The 15,924-nt window shown below is 60.1% G+C and overlaps 1 protein-coding gene across 13 annotated transcripts in view; it reads right to left on the bottom strand.

Annotated features, from left to right (window-relative positions):
• Nucleotides 1–15,924, bottom strand: part of MROH1 (maestro heat like repeat family member 1) — a 49,712-nt gene that overhangs the window by 5,347 nt on the left and 28,441 nt on the right. For 6 of the 13 annotated variants that reach the window (XM_070382576.1, XM_070382563.1, XM_070382566.1 and 3 more), the window contains 19 exons: nt 14,328–14,513; nt 14,046–14,190; nt 13,924–13,964; nt 13,498–13,639; nt 13,143–13,195; nt 12,585–12,692; nt 12,078–12,194; nt 11,875–11,997; nt 10,998–11,144; nt 10,883–10,909; nt 9,968–10,090; nt 9,783–9,862; nt 9,562–9,712; nt 9,345–9,455; nt 8,805–8,909; nt 7,044–7,179; nt 6,813–6,925; nt 5,686–5,838; nt 967–1,121 (listed from right to left, as the gene is read on the bottom strand). In XM_070382576.1, coding sequence (XP_070238677.1) covers nt 967–1,121; nt 5,686–5,838; nt 6,813–6,925; nt 7,044–7,179; nt 8,805–8,909; nt 9,345–9,455; nt 9,562–9,712; nt 9,783–9,862; nt 9,968–10,090; nt 10,883–10,909; nt 10,998–11,144; nt 11,875–11,997; nt 12,078–12,194; nt 12,585–12,692; nt 13,143–13,195; nt 13,498–13,639; nt 13,924–13,964; nt 14,046–14,190; nt 14,328–14,513 — 2,216 coding nt within the window. The remainder of the gene's footprint in view (nt 1–966; nt 1,122–5,685; nt 5,839–6,812; nt 6,926–7,043; nt 7,180–8,804; nt 8,910–9,344; nt 9,456–9,561; nt 9,713–9,782; nt 9,863–9,967; nt 10,091–10,882; nt 10,910–10,997; nt 11,145–11,874; nt 11,998–12,077; nt 12,195–12,584; nt 12,693–13,142; nt 13,196–13,497; nt 13,640–13,923; nt 13,965–14,045; nt 14,191–14,327; nt 14,514–15,924) is intronic. The other 7 variants (XM_070382568.1, XM_070382570.1, XM_070382571.1 and 4 more) reach the window with 7 other exon arrangements.

Here is a 15,924-nt window from a genome sequence, read left to right as displayed (position 1 = left end):
GCATGTGCTAAGCTCAAGCTCCAAACCCGGCAACAGCCCCGGAGAGGGATGGCTGAGTAAACGGGGTCCAGACACAGGAGTGCAACTTCCAAACTAACCGAGTGAAAAGTGAAACTGCAACAAGGCCCTGTCAATCTAAAAAGACAGGAAGGAAGATAAAAAAGACCAAGGGAAGAAAAATAGGCAGTTGGTTTAATCCCAACCATATCAGCTATCAAGTGTGGTTTACTCTGGGAAAGGGACCCCTGGAGCGCAAAGGGTAAAAGGCCGACAGTGATGGCAGGAGGGGCAGTGGCAAACAGGACCGCCGCATCTGGGGAGTGGTGCCCGCTGTCTAAGCGAGAGCCAAGCAGGCCGTGGGAGCCGCACTCTGGGGCAGGTGCAGGCGCTTCAGGCCGCAGCCACAGGGAAGGATGCGCTGCCTCCCTGTCCCCTGGCGTGGGGGTCTCCAGATCACAGGTGCCGGCTCCATCCACCACGTGGACCCAAAGAAAGGCATGCCCAGTGGGCCCTGAGCTCTGGAAGCACTGGGAGCAGAGCAAAGGCTGCCTGGAGGCCTTAGCGCAGAAGCAAGGGCCCTGGGGACTGGGGACCCACAGGGCCTGGCACAGGCCCGGTGTGGACACGCTCTGTCCTGAGAACCCCATGGCGGCAACTGGAGTGTCACTGATGCGCCAGTGGTATCCTCGGGAGCCGGGGTGGCAAATGGAGACCTTTCCTGGCTCGAGGAGGGCCCTGGGCCAGGGTCTTGCTCATGGATGATGGTGGATGGAGGCCCGGCAGAGCACCAGCCCCAGAGAATTGGCGAGCACTGCCCAAGAGAGCAAGCCATCTCCACCCGGCCCAGTGCCAGGGCCTCCAGGCTCCCACACACAGGATTAGGGGGCCCACAAATACTTGGTCAGGCGTGGGGACACCAGAGCGTGGAACCCCATCCATCCCTGCAGGTGGGTGAGCACCAGGTACCTGTCAAAGGGCAGGGGGCTGCCCAGAAGGTTGGACACCACAGAGGCACAGTGGTGGGTGGCCAGGGCAAACACGCTGTGCTGTGCGGCCTGTAGGATGTGCTCCTCTCGGGTCTCCTGCAGCTTGGAGTGCAGCACACTCACAATCTCGGGCACCTGTGGGCAGGTGGCAGTCAGGCCAGCGACAGGACATGCCCACGTGCGCACCAATCCCTGGGGCCAGGGAAGCCAGCACCCCTCACCCGCCGGTGATGTCGGGGCTCCTTGCTCCCAGCCCTGATGAAGAAGGACAGGAGCCAGAGCCCTGAGGGCCAAGGGAGATGACTCATGGCCCCAGAGTCCATGTGGGAAGGGACAGGAACCCAAGAGGGGCCTGCTGGCGGGAGGTGCCAGGACAGACAGAAACACACACACAACCTGAGGGGACAGAGTGGGAGGGCCAGGCCACGGGGGTGAGTGCTGAGGCTCACAGGGTGACCCTGCCTGGACCCCTGCAGGCAAGACACAGCTGCCCACTCCTCACCGGAAAGCGCTCCGTCTCTCCTCCCAGGCCATAGGCTTGGCTAGGAGGGGCGGGCTTTCTGGCCGTGGCGGCTGAGCAGCAGCCGATGGGCAGCAAGGGCACCCGTGGCCCCAGCCGATGGGGTGCCGCCCCGCACCGTCCATATTGGACAGCTAGGAAGCGTCCTGGTATGAGGCGAAAGTTGATGACAGTGCTGGCCACGGCCCCAGGGACAGGGCCCCCTGCATGGGGCAGCTGGCGGTCGTGGGCTCCACCCTGGGGCAGGGCTGGCTGAGGACCCGCCGGGGGCCCTGGGCCCAAGAGCAGAGGGAAGGGCCCGCCAAGCTCTGACGGGACCCATGCCCACAGCAGGGACAGGGGCAGGGGGGAAATGTAGGCACACGTGTGGCCAGCCTGAAGGAGGGGCTCTGTCACCACAGTTCTCAAAGGATTTGTAAACATAACCAAGTCCTCTTTCTATGACCGGAGTCCACAAGGCTGACGACCTTCTAAGGACCTGGGCCTCTTTGCTATGGCTCCGCCCATCGGCCCTGACCCTCAGCCCATCCAGCTGCGCCTCCCTGACCAGCTGGCTGCCGCCACACTGAGCCTGCTCAGGAAGCCTGGCGGGAGGGTGGCCCTGAGCCAACTGTGGCTGGGTTCTCGTCTTGGCCGTTGGCGTGGGCCCAGTGACGTTCGTGGGTAGATGGGAATTCACAGTGCCACTGGAACAGGCCACACCGTCTCTGGGGCAAGGAGCGTGGTTCACTCCAGTCTCCTGGGCTCTTTCTCAGCCATGAGGGGCAGGGCTCCCCAGAAGACCCCAGGCCTGGCTGGCTGGCGCTGGTAGAGTTTTCGTGGGTGCCGGTGATGGTGGCGCCCTGCGGAGGCCTGTCCCTCACCCCAGGTTCTCAAAGTCCCCTGGAACATAACTGCCTGTATGTCTACTTTACTGCATTTCAAATTTCTGCGTGTAATTTTTTCCCTGTTTCCATTTGCTCCCTTGGGTGTCAGTCTGAGACACTGTCTCAGCTCATCTGTCTCTGTTGTCTTTGCTTCTGCAGACTTTCTCAGCAGCAATACCCATGAGCCCCAAGAGCAGCTTGGACCTCTCTGGAGCCGTGATGGTACTCCAGTGCTCAGGTGTGGTGGCTCTGGCTGTGTCCGCACCGGGTTCTCGGTTTCCCGGGACTGGTGAGCGGGGCCCACCCTGCCCAGGGGGCTCAGGGCCACCTCAGGCCTGCTGGGCTGCTCCACATTCGCCCTCAGCAGCCCACACCCGCAGCTCCAGACTGGGAACCCTCTTCATGGGGTCCCCCCACTCCTTAACCTGCACAGATTTTTGTGGGCACGGCTGCCTCACCCAGGCACATGCCCAGGAGGAACCACTGGGCTGGGGCACCCTCTGCCTCGGGTCTGCCGGCCATCTCTGTGGAGCGGCGCTGCTTCCCATGCCTGCACGTTGGGAGGCAGCTGTTCGTTCCTGCCATGTCCCTCTGCGCCCACCTGACCATCCTGGGGTGTTGGGGCAGGGGTCAGCCCGGCCACAGGTCACCGACTAGGACTCCTTTTTCTGATTCGGTATCAGAGAAACTCAAGTCCGACTGTCCAAGTGTCTCTGGGGGTCCCCCAGCAGGCTCTCAGGGCAAGAAAGGAAATGGTACCAATGGCGCTGATGCCAGTGTCCCTGTCACGTGAGCTAGAGGGGCCTGCTGCAGACAGACTGGAAGCGTGAGGCAGGGACACCACCCTGGGGTAGGTGTGCTGAGTGGGTCTGCAGGCTGAGCCGGAGGAGACAGCCTAGCAGCTCTGGAGGCCGGCAGCCAGCTCAGCACATGGGCCCCGGGAGAGGCACCCTGATTTATCCAGTACGGGCAGGACTCAAAACTACTAGTAAACTTCTAGAGAAAAACGGAAATCTTCGGGACACTAGATTTGGTAATGACTCCTTGGAAATGAGCCTCAAAGCACTGCATATGGAGCTGCAGCAAAAGACACAATCTAGGGAGAAGACAACCTATGCAAAAACACCTGCCAGTCATGTATCTGATAATGTGTTAATTTCAGAGTACAAGCAGCTCCTACAGTTCCAAAATGATATCGAATCCAATAACCTGATCTGCAAATGGGCAGGGATGTTGACTTCTCCAAAGAAGACAAATGGCTGGCAAGCATATCCACATCACTCACTGCAGAGGAATAGCAAGTTGAAACCAGTATGACATGCTGCTTCACACACATCAGGGTGGCCACTATTAAAAACACAGGCATTGACCAATACTGGCCAGAACCCCCGTGCCCTGCTGGTGGGAACGTAAACGGGTGTAGTCACTATGGAAAACAGTATAGCAGTTCCTCTGAAAATTCAAAATAGAATCACCATAAGATCCTGCAATTCCACTTCCAGATGTTTACCCAAAACAAAATAGGATCCTGAAGAGATATGCCTTTCACCCACGTTATACAGCAGCATGGCTCACAACAGCCAAGAGAAGGAAGCAGACCAAGTGTCCACGACAAAGGAACGAATCAACAAAATGTGTGCATGTATATACAGACACCAGGACCACCAGCGGCCATGGCCTGCAGTCCGGCTGTCCCCCTCCCCCCACACAGAGCCCCAAGGCTACCTTTCTACCACTCAGAGCTGACCCAGGAACCCCACTCAGTGCAAAACCTGAACCTTGGCCCGTCAACCCCTGGCCGTCGCTTGCAGTCACACCCTCCTCCATCCTCCTTCCACTCCCTGCCCCACAGCCTCAGGCCCTGGCTGGGGTCCCACAATGGCACACGTTCCCCTCCAGGCGCCACACCACACACACCCCCACCCCCACCTCGGCAGGCGGCCCCTCCACACAGGGCTTCTCCACTGGCAGCTCCTGCTTCGCCTCCCCCCAGAAAACACCTGTGAGGGACCCATCCAATACAGGACTTGTACCCAGAATATACAAAGTACTTCTGCAAACTGGTAAGAAAAGCACAGACCACCCAGAAGAAAATGGCCAAGATCACTCTCCTCATGGAGGAGATCTGAGTAGCCAAGAAACATGCAAGTGTTCCAGGTCATAAGCCACAGAGAAACGTGCGCGAAGGAGCTGGGACAGCCCCGAGGCCTTCTGACAGCCCTGGGACAGCTTTCCTGCGGCCCCAGTCACTTTCCTGGCCGTGTCTCCAACCGGAATGCACCCTCAGGTCCAAAGGAGCCTGACTCCAGCAGCACTTGTGCTCAGACTGGGAACTGCCCAGCACTTGCTGAGGTGGGCGTGAGGGAGTGATGGGGCGACCCACGTGGGCCAGGCCTGGAAGACACACGCCGTCCCACAGACGACGGCCATGCACGCCAGACGTGAGGCTCCTGCTACACGAGGTGCATCCCAAGCCCTGCTCTGTGCTGCAGAGAGCTAGTGGCACCCTGTGGAGCCAGCTGGGGTGCCAGGGGCTCTGGGGTTGGTAGGGCCTCTGCTCCTGTGAACCCCAAGGCTGTCCACTTAGCACAACCCCCCTTTTCTATTGCTATGCTTCACTTTAATAGGGAGCTTAAATCTTTGTCCAGGCATATGGGAACGCACCTGCTGGGTCATGTAGTTCATAGGACTCACGGGCAGCCATGAATCTAGCACTCATCTAGCAGTCACCTGAGCTTTGGAGCCTGTTCAGGCCTCAGGACCTGAGCACATCTGTCAGGGCGGCTGGCAACTGTTTGGGGACCACGTGGGCCGCCACGTGAGCTCATGGCCAGAAGGCCTCAAAGGTGATGATGGGATGGTGGATAGGGCAGGATCTGCGTGTCCCGGGCGCCTCTGCTCTGGGCTGGACCTGCCGCGGAAGCCTCTGTGCCAGCACCTAGTGACCCTGTGGACCCCTGTCCTCACCAGCAATGTGAGCAGGGCGCTCAGCCTGTGCCGGCTCAGTGCCCAATCACAGACCCTAGCACTGGCCTTTCCCTTTCAATTGCCTTTTCTATCTTTACGTTCTGAGCAGTTACTTTCGCCTAGTTCAGTCTTCAAAGAGAAGAGGAAGATTTATCCCATCAGGCCCACAGGGAGAAGCGCAGAGTGCTGAGGGCCAAACCTTCACCGAGCAGGGAGTTGGGTGGGGAGCCCCAGGTTACCAGCCCTGCCCACCGGCACTCCTGGCTGACCCTCTGGACATGACCACGCCCACGCCATGCCCCCAGGGAGCTCTAGACCAGGCCCTGGCCCCGCCCCCAGGCCCCACCTTCTCCTGCAGCATGTTGCCCCGTTCCTTCAGCAGGCAGTTGATCATGACGCTGGCAGCTCGCGAGCAGTTCTTGTCGGGATCTCCCAGGCTCTCAAACAAGGTTAGCAAGAGGTTGATGAGCTGATCTGGAGGGAGGCGCTTGGCAATAAGCTAGGAGGACAGTTGTGTCAGGAAGACAGAGAGGAGGGGCTCAGCACACCTTCGGGGCGTGGCATCCCAGGGACAGCTTCTCAGGGAAGGACTGGCCCCTTTCAAACCCCTCCTCCAGCCCTTCCCACCCTCTTACAGGCCCTTAAAACCTTTAGAGCTTCTGCCAGTGCGGGGTGGGGTGGCCCACGCCCAGGACCCCTACCCAGACTGAAGCCAGGTCTAGGTGCAGCCCTTGGCCTCCAGGCCCCTGGAAGGGGGTCCCTGGGCATCTGCAGGGCCCAGGTCAGCACCCTCCCAGAGGCTTCTCCTGACCAGCGGGGTAGACTAGGAGTGGTCCTGGTGTGCAGCCTCTCTAGAGTAGAGTCAAGGGCAGATGGGGGCATGCTCTATCCTGGACTCCCCAGCCTCAGAGGCTCCAAAGCACCCTCAGCTCCTCCCACATAAGAGAGTCCCTGTGCTCCCTCCACATAACAGAGAGCAACCAGAAGTTAGGGCAGATAAACTCTGTACAGAGAAGAAATAAAATCACAAAAGTGGATGAATATTTAGAAAGTCTGACCCCCAAACATGAAGTTCCCACTCCCCCTGGACTCCCCTTGGGCTGGGTCTTTGCTTCTCAATGTCTCAGCCTCCCTGACCCCCACAAAGGGCCCTGCTAACCCCCTTCCCTTCCATCTTCAGCAGGAGAGAAAGCCTCCAGACCCCTGAGGGTCATTTCCAGTCACCAAGTGGAACAGAAGCACTGTCCTGGCTTGGGAGTCACCGGGTGGGCTAGGGCAGCTTTCTCAACCTTGTGCAGCCAGAAGCTGAGCTCCTGCCACCCCCTACTGGGCCCCGGAGGGTGGGCACAGCAAGTGCAGGAGGGGCGGGCTGGTGCTGGACACAGAACTCTGATAAGACCTGCCTGCCTGCCCAGCTGGCACCCACACAGCCCGTACGTGCAAGGAGCTGCTGCAGCGGCCACTGGCAGGTACCTGGGCAATGCTGTGGCAGGTATGGAAGAGAATGGCAGGGTCAGGGTGCACCAGGCCATCTTTGAGGCTGAGGAGCTGCTCAGCCACGTCGTCCTGGTAGTCTCGCGAGAAGCCTGCAAGGCAGCAGGGCACGTGGGGTGGATGCAGGCCTTCCCTGGCCACCAGAGGCCCAGCCTCTGCTCCCTCATCCCCCTAACACACAGACACTGCTGCCCAGCCAGGGGGGCTCACCCACACAGGTCAGCTGCAGGTATAGCAGGGAGTGGATGCAGCTCACAGCCTCTCGGCGAGTGGCAGGCCAGAGGTCGGCGCACCGTGGGGAGAAGAGGCCAATGAGGAGGCCCAGGTTGTGGAAGGGCACCAGGGCCTGGAGAGGCAGACATAGGGGTGCTGTGGGGACTCTGGGGGCAGATAGCCAGAGATGGCACTGGGGCTCAGGAGTCGCTGGGGTGGGCAGGTACCTGTACCCCCTGGACCCAGATATGGGCAGGCCTGTGACCAGAGGGCAGCCCGCCCCCAGCCCAGGGTGGGTCCCAAGAGGGACGAGAGCTGGGAAAGCAGCGGTGTGGACAGGGCACGGCCGGCTTCTGATCACTCCTCAGACACGTGGAATTCCTGCCCCAAAAGCCAAGGGGTGCTACACAAGCCCTTTCATCCCCATGGGGACTGGGCCTGTTCTTCAGAGCCTTTCCTGCTTTCCTCGAATACAGAGCCTCTCAACCGTGCTCTGAGCAAAGGGCCCTGTTTCCTACGCCCCAAACTGGGGGACATCAGCTACCCACCACCCACACACAGCCCACACACAAGTGGCTTCCCTGGGAGGGGCCACCACGCGCCTGCCCAGCACAGGCTCTTGAAAGGTGTGGGGCTCCAGGCTGTTACTCCTCCCAAAACCAGGGGGAGGCTGGACGGGGGTTGAGGGCCACCAGCTGCGTTCCTCTCCACAAGGGCAGAGCCCTGTCTCATCACGAATGAAAAATGAACTCTGGTTGGACCAGGGTTACGTGAAAAACAGGCCACGGGAGAACCTGGGTAGGAAAAGCTGTCTAAGCCAGCCAACAGACCATGCCCTGAACACAACAAAAAAATAAACACTGCCAACCAACGAGCATCTTGCTTGAGAGTTAATGGCTTGGGGCCACCGCCAGTGTCCACCTTCCTGCAGTCAGCAGCACAAGCCAGCAGGTGTCGAAATGGTGAGAAAGGCCAAACTCATGACCTTTGTGAATGGCTGTGGCTGTGTGTCTGAAGAGCAGAGAATTAACTAAACACTCATTAAGAGTCATAGAGAAATTTTATTCCTTATAAACTACCCAGTTCCTACCAGTTCCTAAGTATCCAGAAGTCCAGTTCTCCTGCCTACCACAATAAGTAAATGATTATGTACAGTGGAGACAGCAGCGACAGACCGTGCCTCTGCTAGGGCCGGGGGCTGGGGTGGCCAGGTCCACCATTATCAGCACAGGAGCCCTTGGTACACTCCTGTCAAGGCCACGCGGGAGCGTAGGAGGACCATGCCCGTCTACCCTAAAGCCAGCAGAGTAACGGCCTCGTAAGAACAACTGCGAGGTTCTAACAAGGGAAGAGGAGCTGCTGAACCCCAACAAATACTAAAACGCAAAGTAACCACGGGGCTCTGGGAGGCGCTCCTTCCCACTGTTCCAACTAACGGTGCTGTCTTCTCTGCCGCGCTCCAGGGGTTCACAAGTCCCTACCTTGGCCCGAGCTGCGGCTTCTGCCTCCAACACCCATCACCCTTCTCTGTGTCGGGCAGGCTCCTAAGGATGAGGCTGCCCATCAGGTTCAATGCTGAGTGGCCAGCCCTGGGGACACTTGCTGACCCTTGTGGTCCTCTGTCCACAGCCCAGGAGAGGACAGTGCCACTCACAGCACCAGGCAGTGGGAGACGAGAGGGCCCCATGCTGTGGCCCCAGGCCAAGGGATGGGCATGCGGCTGAAGAGGGGCCTCGCAGGCCGCCCTGGGGCACTCACGCTGATCTGCAGGTGTTGAAGGAAGAACTGCAGCAGGCAGGCACTCAGGCCGACCGCCCGCACCCGCTCGTGGCCCCTCGGGGACTTGATCCATGGGCTCAGGTGCTGAGGAAGAAGGGGCTTCAGTAGGTGCAGCTTGGGGCAGCCTCCCTGCCAGGCCACCCTCTGGGCACGGGGGCCAGTGCACCAGATCAGAGTGGGCCCCCTGGGCAGCGCCCCCCACCCCCTCGTTCTGTCCTGCTGATGTGGCTTACGGCCACGGCCACCCCTGGCGTAATCTCTAGCCATGCCCATGCAAGGACATGGTGTTCCTAGACACCATCCACCATCATGATGGCCTCAGAGGGTCAGGAGTGCCCATATGGGGCACCTCAGGGTCTCTCTGTCCAGGCCCCATGATGGGGGAGCAGAGAGATCAAGCTCCGAACCCCTGTCTGCTCAGACTGCACCCATCTGCATAACCCCCAGGCCAGAGGGGCCCTGCCCACTGGCTCGCAGGCCGCCCCCCGCTTGCACAGAGTGCCACTGCCTGCCACACACCTCCACCATGACCTGCAGACCCAGGGGCGTCATGTTCCACAGAAGAAGGCTCGTCAGCAAGTCCTTGAGGACCTGCACGGTGTCCAGGTACAGGGACTGGAACAAGAGAAGCTGCCAGTCCTGCTGTGAGCCCCCACCCCTGGACAGGGCCACCATGGGGGCCGCTGATAGCTCCTGGGGGCTGTCCCCCACCTCCCACCACAGGGGTCGCTGATACCTCCTGGGGGTCCCCCCCCACTGTGGGGGCCGCTGATACCTCCTGGGGGCTGTCCCCCTCCTCTGGCTCCGGCAGCACGGCCATGACACGGTGCAGGCAGCTGTGAATCAGGTCCGCCTGCACCTGCTCCTCCAGGGCCGGCTCCAGGGTACTGAGCCGCCAGTTAAGGCCCAGCTCTCACGCAGAGGGCCCCCCACAGCCGCCCCCCAAGGAAAGGATACACCAGGTACGTGCAGGCAAGCATGGCCTTCTTCCAAATGGGCGTCTTCAGCGAGTCTGGGGGCTCCGCTCTGATGAACTCCTGGGAGAGCAGCCGCAGGGCAGCCCTTGGCCAAAGCTCCAGCTTGCCCCCGGGTCAGGCCCCACAACCCGGGGGCTCGGTCCTCCCCAGCCCGCCCACACTCACCACCATCTGCGCCACCAGCTCCGCCTTCCTCGAGAGGTGGAAGGAGCTGCCGTGGGCACTGCTGCAGATGGCCTGGGTGGCCATGCACACACTTTGCACCAGGCTCAGTCTCAGGGCCGGGTCCTGCAAGGACAACTGGGCTGTGGGAGCCACCAAGGCCCGAGGCCCAGGGGCTGAGCCCGATGGGAGGGGGCCACCCACAGTGGCGAGGCCAGGGCGCCAGCCACTCTCCTGCAAGCCAGACGTGGACTCCCCTCCAGTCTACGGGCTCTCGGCCAGTCCTCCACGTAGGCCAAGATGGGTCTGCGAAGGAACCCAAGGCCTTTGGCTGTGGGCCCAACCTGGGGGTCCCGGGGTCACAACCCTGGGCAGATGACTGCAGGTTTGCCAGGCGCCATCCAGCTGCCTCCCCCAAGTGGAGGGGACGCAGCTGCTCTGGCAGAGCCCCAGCAGAGGGCTGGCCCCCAGCTCTAAAGGGCTGAGTCAGAGAGAGAGTTCACAGAACAGCCCTGGCCCAGAGACCCCAGGAGACCCAGGGTGGCGGGGGTCCGCTCTTCAAGGGGACAGCCCAGCCACTCCCAGAGAAGGTTCCCAGGTTAGTGCCAGAGTCCACAAGGGAGTTGTGTTAGTGAGGCAGAGGCTGTTGCCTGGCTGCAGAACTCCCCCAACCAGGCGCTGGCAGAGATGGAGTGGAGCCAGGAGAGGGGCACACTGAGGCCCCTGCCCAGCCTGGGAGCCACCACCTCCCCTCCGTCCCCCCAACCTCCGGGGCCTGGGCCAGGGCAGGAGCTCCTAGGCCCTAGAGGGCCGTCCTGCAGGCCTTGCCTGAACTGGGACTAGGATGCCCCAGGAGTGCCCCGCTGCCACCCCGGCCAGCCCAGACAGAGGAGAGAGCCCAGGCCCCGCACACTGTACCTGGGTTTCTACCTTTATCCCCAGAACCTGGACAACAGAAGTGAGACAAGTCACATAAGCGGCTCCTGAGGCAGCGCCCCGCCCCAAGCCTCTGAGACACCCAGAAGACGCCCACCTTGGTGCTGAAGCACTGGGACATGTTCCAGAACAAGTCCGCCTCCACCCTGGCCAGCAGCAGCTCGCGCGGGGCCCCGGCTGCCACGTGCCCATAGCACAGGATCAGCGCACTCCTCACTTTGTTGGCCTCACTCTCACTTCGATTCTGAGAAGTCAGAACTCTGTGACAATCACACCCCCAACAGGAGCCGCGCCCTCTGACCCCAGGTGCCAAAGAACGGCAGAGCCAGTGTGAAGGAAGATGCCACTTGACTGAGGAGTCTGGGGCCTGTTGGGGACCAAGGGTCAAAAGGGAAAGGACGCAGGCCGGGACCACAGTGGGAGGGGCAAGCAGGCGGAGGGGCTGGGGACTGAGAGCTTCCAAAGGGCCAGGTGGGGTCCCCGTCTTCGCTTGGGTAGCTGCCCAGGGCCCCTCTGTCCTAGGGCCCTGTTCATACTACACCAGCCCGAGACTCCGGCACTGGTAACCCTGGTCCAGGAAGACGGGCTAAGGTAGGAGCAGACAGCGCAGATGCTCCCCAACAACTGGCTTCAGCCCATGTGCAGCCCCCACTAGCCACCAGGGGGCAGATGACACACAAACCAGGGGTGGGACAGGAAGGGGCTGCTCCCATCCTGCTGCCCAGAGCCGGTTCGTTGCCCCCCACCCCAGTGTGGGAGAGAGCCCACACATGCCGGCCCCACCCATGAGGAAGCAGAGACTGGAGGCCAGCTCCCTGCCCCACCCCCGGCCTGCAGGGCACCGAGCCCAGGAAGCTCTAGGACCAACGCTGTCCGCCCTACTGAACCTCAGCATGCTGGCACCACAGCTAAGGCAAAACCCCGGGCCAGCCCACCCCAGGCCTCCCCCTCAGCTGTCAGCCTGACCTCGCTACCTTAAAAAGGTTGAAAATGCCAGCAGATTTTCTGAATACGTCTGACTTCACAAAGTCGTCCAGCTGGGCCAAGGTGTCATCCAGGTGGGAGATGGCACAGATCCCAAAGCAACAGGCAAGGCCCTGGGGAGGCACAGGTGCACTCACACCTGGGCAAGGTGGGGTGGGGAGGCGTGCACACACACACACTGGGGGGCAGCCACCTCGTGCTCCCTCTCCTCCTGGTATCGGGCCGTCTCCAGCAGCTCCCGCAGGTGCTTCCTCACCACCTTACTTGAAGCGGCACCCAGGGTGGTCCCGACACATTTGTACAGGAAGTTCTGCAATGAAGCCAGACAAGGGCTGGTGCCAGCTTCCCAGTGGAGGGATGCCCCTAGCGGGGCACTCAGTGCCTGCACCACAGGCCAGACACACCACTGCACACCACTGCAAGGGCCAGACGTGCTCTGCGCACTGTCTGAGGAGCAGCAGGTGGGTGCGGAGCCCTGCGTCTCCAGCCGCCAGCCCACAGCCTTCTGCTCCAGGTCCTGCCAGGACCACAGCGGCCATCAGACAGGCTCAGGGAGCAAGAGACGGAATCAGGGGACAGGATCGAGGGCCGTGCCCACAGCACTGCTGGCGGTGTGTCCTCCTGCACCTCCTCCTGGGGGAGCTCCTCCTGGGGCTCCCCTTCCCCCTCCCCTCCTCCTGGGGCTCCCCTCCCCATGCACCTTCTCCAGGGGCGTCCCGTTGTAGTTGGGTAGCTGCTTGCACATTTCCAGGGTCAGGTGGCAGACCCAGGTGTTGTCAGACACGACAGCCAGGGAATCCCGGAGAAACTGCGGACAGGAACTCAACCAATGAGGGCAGGCTCGGCCTCTCACTGGCCGGCCTAGGGGAGAACCCAAAGCCCCAGGTGCCACAGGCGGTGACCACAGGTCCTGTGCCATAGCTCCGAATGGCCGTAGGTAACTTTGAAGCTGAGACAGAAATTCTGGGTGGTCAGGTGTGCAGCACATGGGGCACTGGGGCCTCAACCAAGCAGGGGACAGGATGGAGGGCTCTCTGGCCAGAGCAGCCCCTGTGATATGACCCCATCGCAGCACGCAGTCCTCACCCCAGAGACACCCGCCTGTCCCCGCGCCCCTCCCCACCACCATCAGGTCACGGCGAGCACCACCATCTGGGGGCACGGTGCCCCCAGCACCCACGGCCCAGCCCTCCCCACCCGGGCAGAAAAGGGCCTGTTCCCAAAGCAGGCTAACTCTCGTCTTCTCCTCTTCTCTCACCACCAGCAGCTTTTCTTCCCACTCCTTCTGTGACAGGGTTTCTTCACTGTATTCTGAAATGACCAGTCACCCGTTCAGCCTGGCGGACAGCAGTGGAGAGCTCAGAGTCCCCTCCACCAGGCCCAGGCCCCTTCGGCTCCAGGATAGAGGAAGAAAGGGCCCACATCCAGTGAGCTCGCGGGTGACACCAGACAAGGAGCATCTTTCCAGCCCACTCTCCAGGCCCTTTCCTGAACCACAGCAAAGGCGATTTCTTCCAACTTATAAAACCTTGGTCTCCAGTGGCCAGCCTTGATGCCAACAGGCAACAATCGGGGTCAGAGGAAGAGCGGCAGCGCCCACCCCTGGGCCTCACCGTCCAGGTGCTCCAGCAGCAGGGGGATGGCGGTCACCCACCGCTGACCCAGGGCCGGGTGGATGTCCTGATGCAAGACATTCAAGAGGCGCAGCGAGGCTGCCCCGCGACCGTCCCCCACGTAGGGATGGGAAGACACGGCCTGCAGAAGGCAGAGTTGGGGTCTCCACCAGCGTCCTGGGCCACAGTGCTCCACCTGAGGCCGAGCACGGACACCCAGGTGGGGGCAAGGAGGCCCCAGAGACACAGCTCCCCAAATCCCTCCCGGAGTGCCTGATGGTCCTTCCCGGGGAAGTGACAGCACAAGGGTGGGGCAACAGGGACTAAGGGAGAGTCCACCCCCACCCCAACACCCCTCAGAGTAGGCACTGCCTGGAGGCCACCTGGCTAGGAGGAGAAGCCACTGGGGCCTGAGCAGCTGCTTACCAGGAGTCTGGTGGTGATGGCGTAGGGAGACGGGAGGTGCACTGCAAGGATAGAGACCACAGCACTCAGGGCTGCCCCCTTGGGGGGCAGGGGGGGAGGGCTGGGCTGGGGCAGGGGCACACCGTTGCCGTTGTACTGGATGAGGGGAGCATGGGCCCCCGCCTCCTGCCTCTTCTGGGCCAAGTGCACAAGGCTCCTGCAGAGTGGGCTCAGCGCCCTGGTGAAGCGAATGGGGACCAGGAACTCAAGCAGGTACGGCCAGAGGACCTGGGGGCAGTGCAGGGTGTGTAGGAGCGTGGCCTCCCTGCACTGCAGCCTCCTCACACCCACAGCCTCCCCACACCTGCTCCCAGACCGAGGGGTCAGGAGCAGGGTGGTGGGTCCCCCAGGGCAGGGGTGCTCACCTCGCCCATCCTGTCCACAGTGGTGCTGACCAGGTAGAGAGTGCTGACGCTGATGGCCCTCACGCTATCGGCCGCCAGGGCCTCACTGTCGGCACCCAGCTTCTGAATCTGGGGGCGGGAGGGCAGGATGCTGTGCACTCTGCTCTGCAGGTCACCAGTCGTGGGCTCTGGCCCTGAGGACACGGCCTGAATGGAAGCATGACAAGCCCTGCCCAACCCCTAAGGAGGGGACCATCCCCGGTCACTGGCAGGACACTCGCCCTCCACTAAAATCGCCCAAGAAAGCCTGCTCCCCGGGCCAAGCTCCAGCATCCAGACTAGAAAAACTGTGAGCATTTCCTGAGAGCTGCTAACCGCATCCTCACAGGTGGTGTTCCGTCCTTGTGGACGCGGTCATTGCCTGAGAAAATGCCATTCCCACCAAGAACACAGACAAGCCCTGCTGCCCCACGGGCCAGTGGTTTCTCTCAGACCCAAGGAGCCAGTGCTCCAGAGCCCAGCTCCCTGGAACCTTCCAGGCAAAAAAGGACTCTATTCTCTAAATTCTGAGTCTTCAATTCATGCTTTGAAATTCTGAAAAGCAAACACTGAAAACCAAGCAAAAGTGGGAAAACTGCAATGACTGTTGGAGACATTTGGCCCCTCTCACCAAGAAATTAAAGATCGAGAAGAAAAAAATAGAGATGTTTAGGGCCTGAATAGCAAGTTTTAGAGCATGCTCTAAAAATATAGATAAAACTTTATACCAAATACACACAATCAACGCTGAACGCCTGACTGCCTATTAGGGTTATTAGGCCAAAAAGAAAATCTCAGGAAACACTTAGAAGCAGAAATATACCTGGCCAGATTCAATGCAATAAAATTACAAGCCCACAGTAGCCACAAAAGGCTGATCACCTAGGAAATTATAAACATCCAAGTCACTGGGTTCTCGACATCCAGGCAAAGGCAGCTGGTCCACGTGGGGAGAAGAGTCTTTACAGTGAACATGCTGCGACAACAGGACACCCACGTGCAAAACACTGAGCCTGAACCCACATCTCACGTTAAACAAAATGACCTCAAGCTGGATCACAGACCTTGTGTAAAACTTCTAGAAGCAAGCATGGGGGAACATCTTTGTGGCTTTGGGTAAAGAAAGGATTTACTAGTTACAACACCAGAAGCAAGAGCTATAAACAAAAACCCAATGACGTGGACTTCTAAAACATTAGCACTTCTGCTTTTTGAAATACAATGTTAAGAAAATAAATGCCTACAAAGCAACAAATTCGTCAGAAAATATTTACAAACCATAAATCTGATAAGGGACTTGCATCTAAAATATATGAAGAGCACTTCTGTCCTGAAGAAGAAAGGCAACAGCCCAACTCCAAAGCAGGTAAAAGCTGTGAGCAGGCACGCAGACACATGGATGCCAATATCACTGGTCACAGGCACAACGCTAGCCTGTCACAGTGGCTAGAAAATGAGACACACAGCACTGACCTAACCCCGTGTGCCAACAGAGCTGCTGCTGGGGCCACGAGATGGCACAGCTACTTTCAAAAACCACCTGGAAGCTTCTTATGAAATTAAACATCTCAGCACCTCA

Source organism: Bos mutus, chromosome 14, assembly GCF_027580195.1.
Source record: "Bos mutus isolate GX-2022 chromosome 14, NWIPB_WYAK_1.1, whole genome shotgun sequence".
Lineage (NCBI taxonomy): Eukaryota > Metazoa > Chordata > Mammalia > Artiodactyla > Bovidae > Bos > Bos mutus.
Note: the sequence above shows the minus strand (reverse complement) of the source record. Positions and strands in the feature narration are given on the sequence as shown.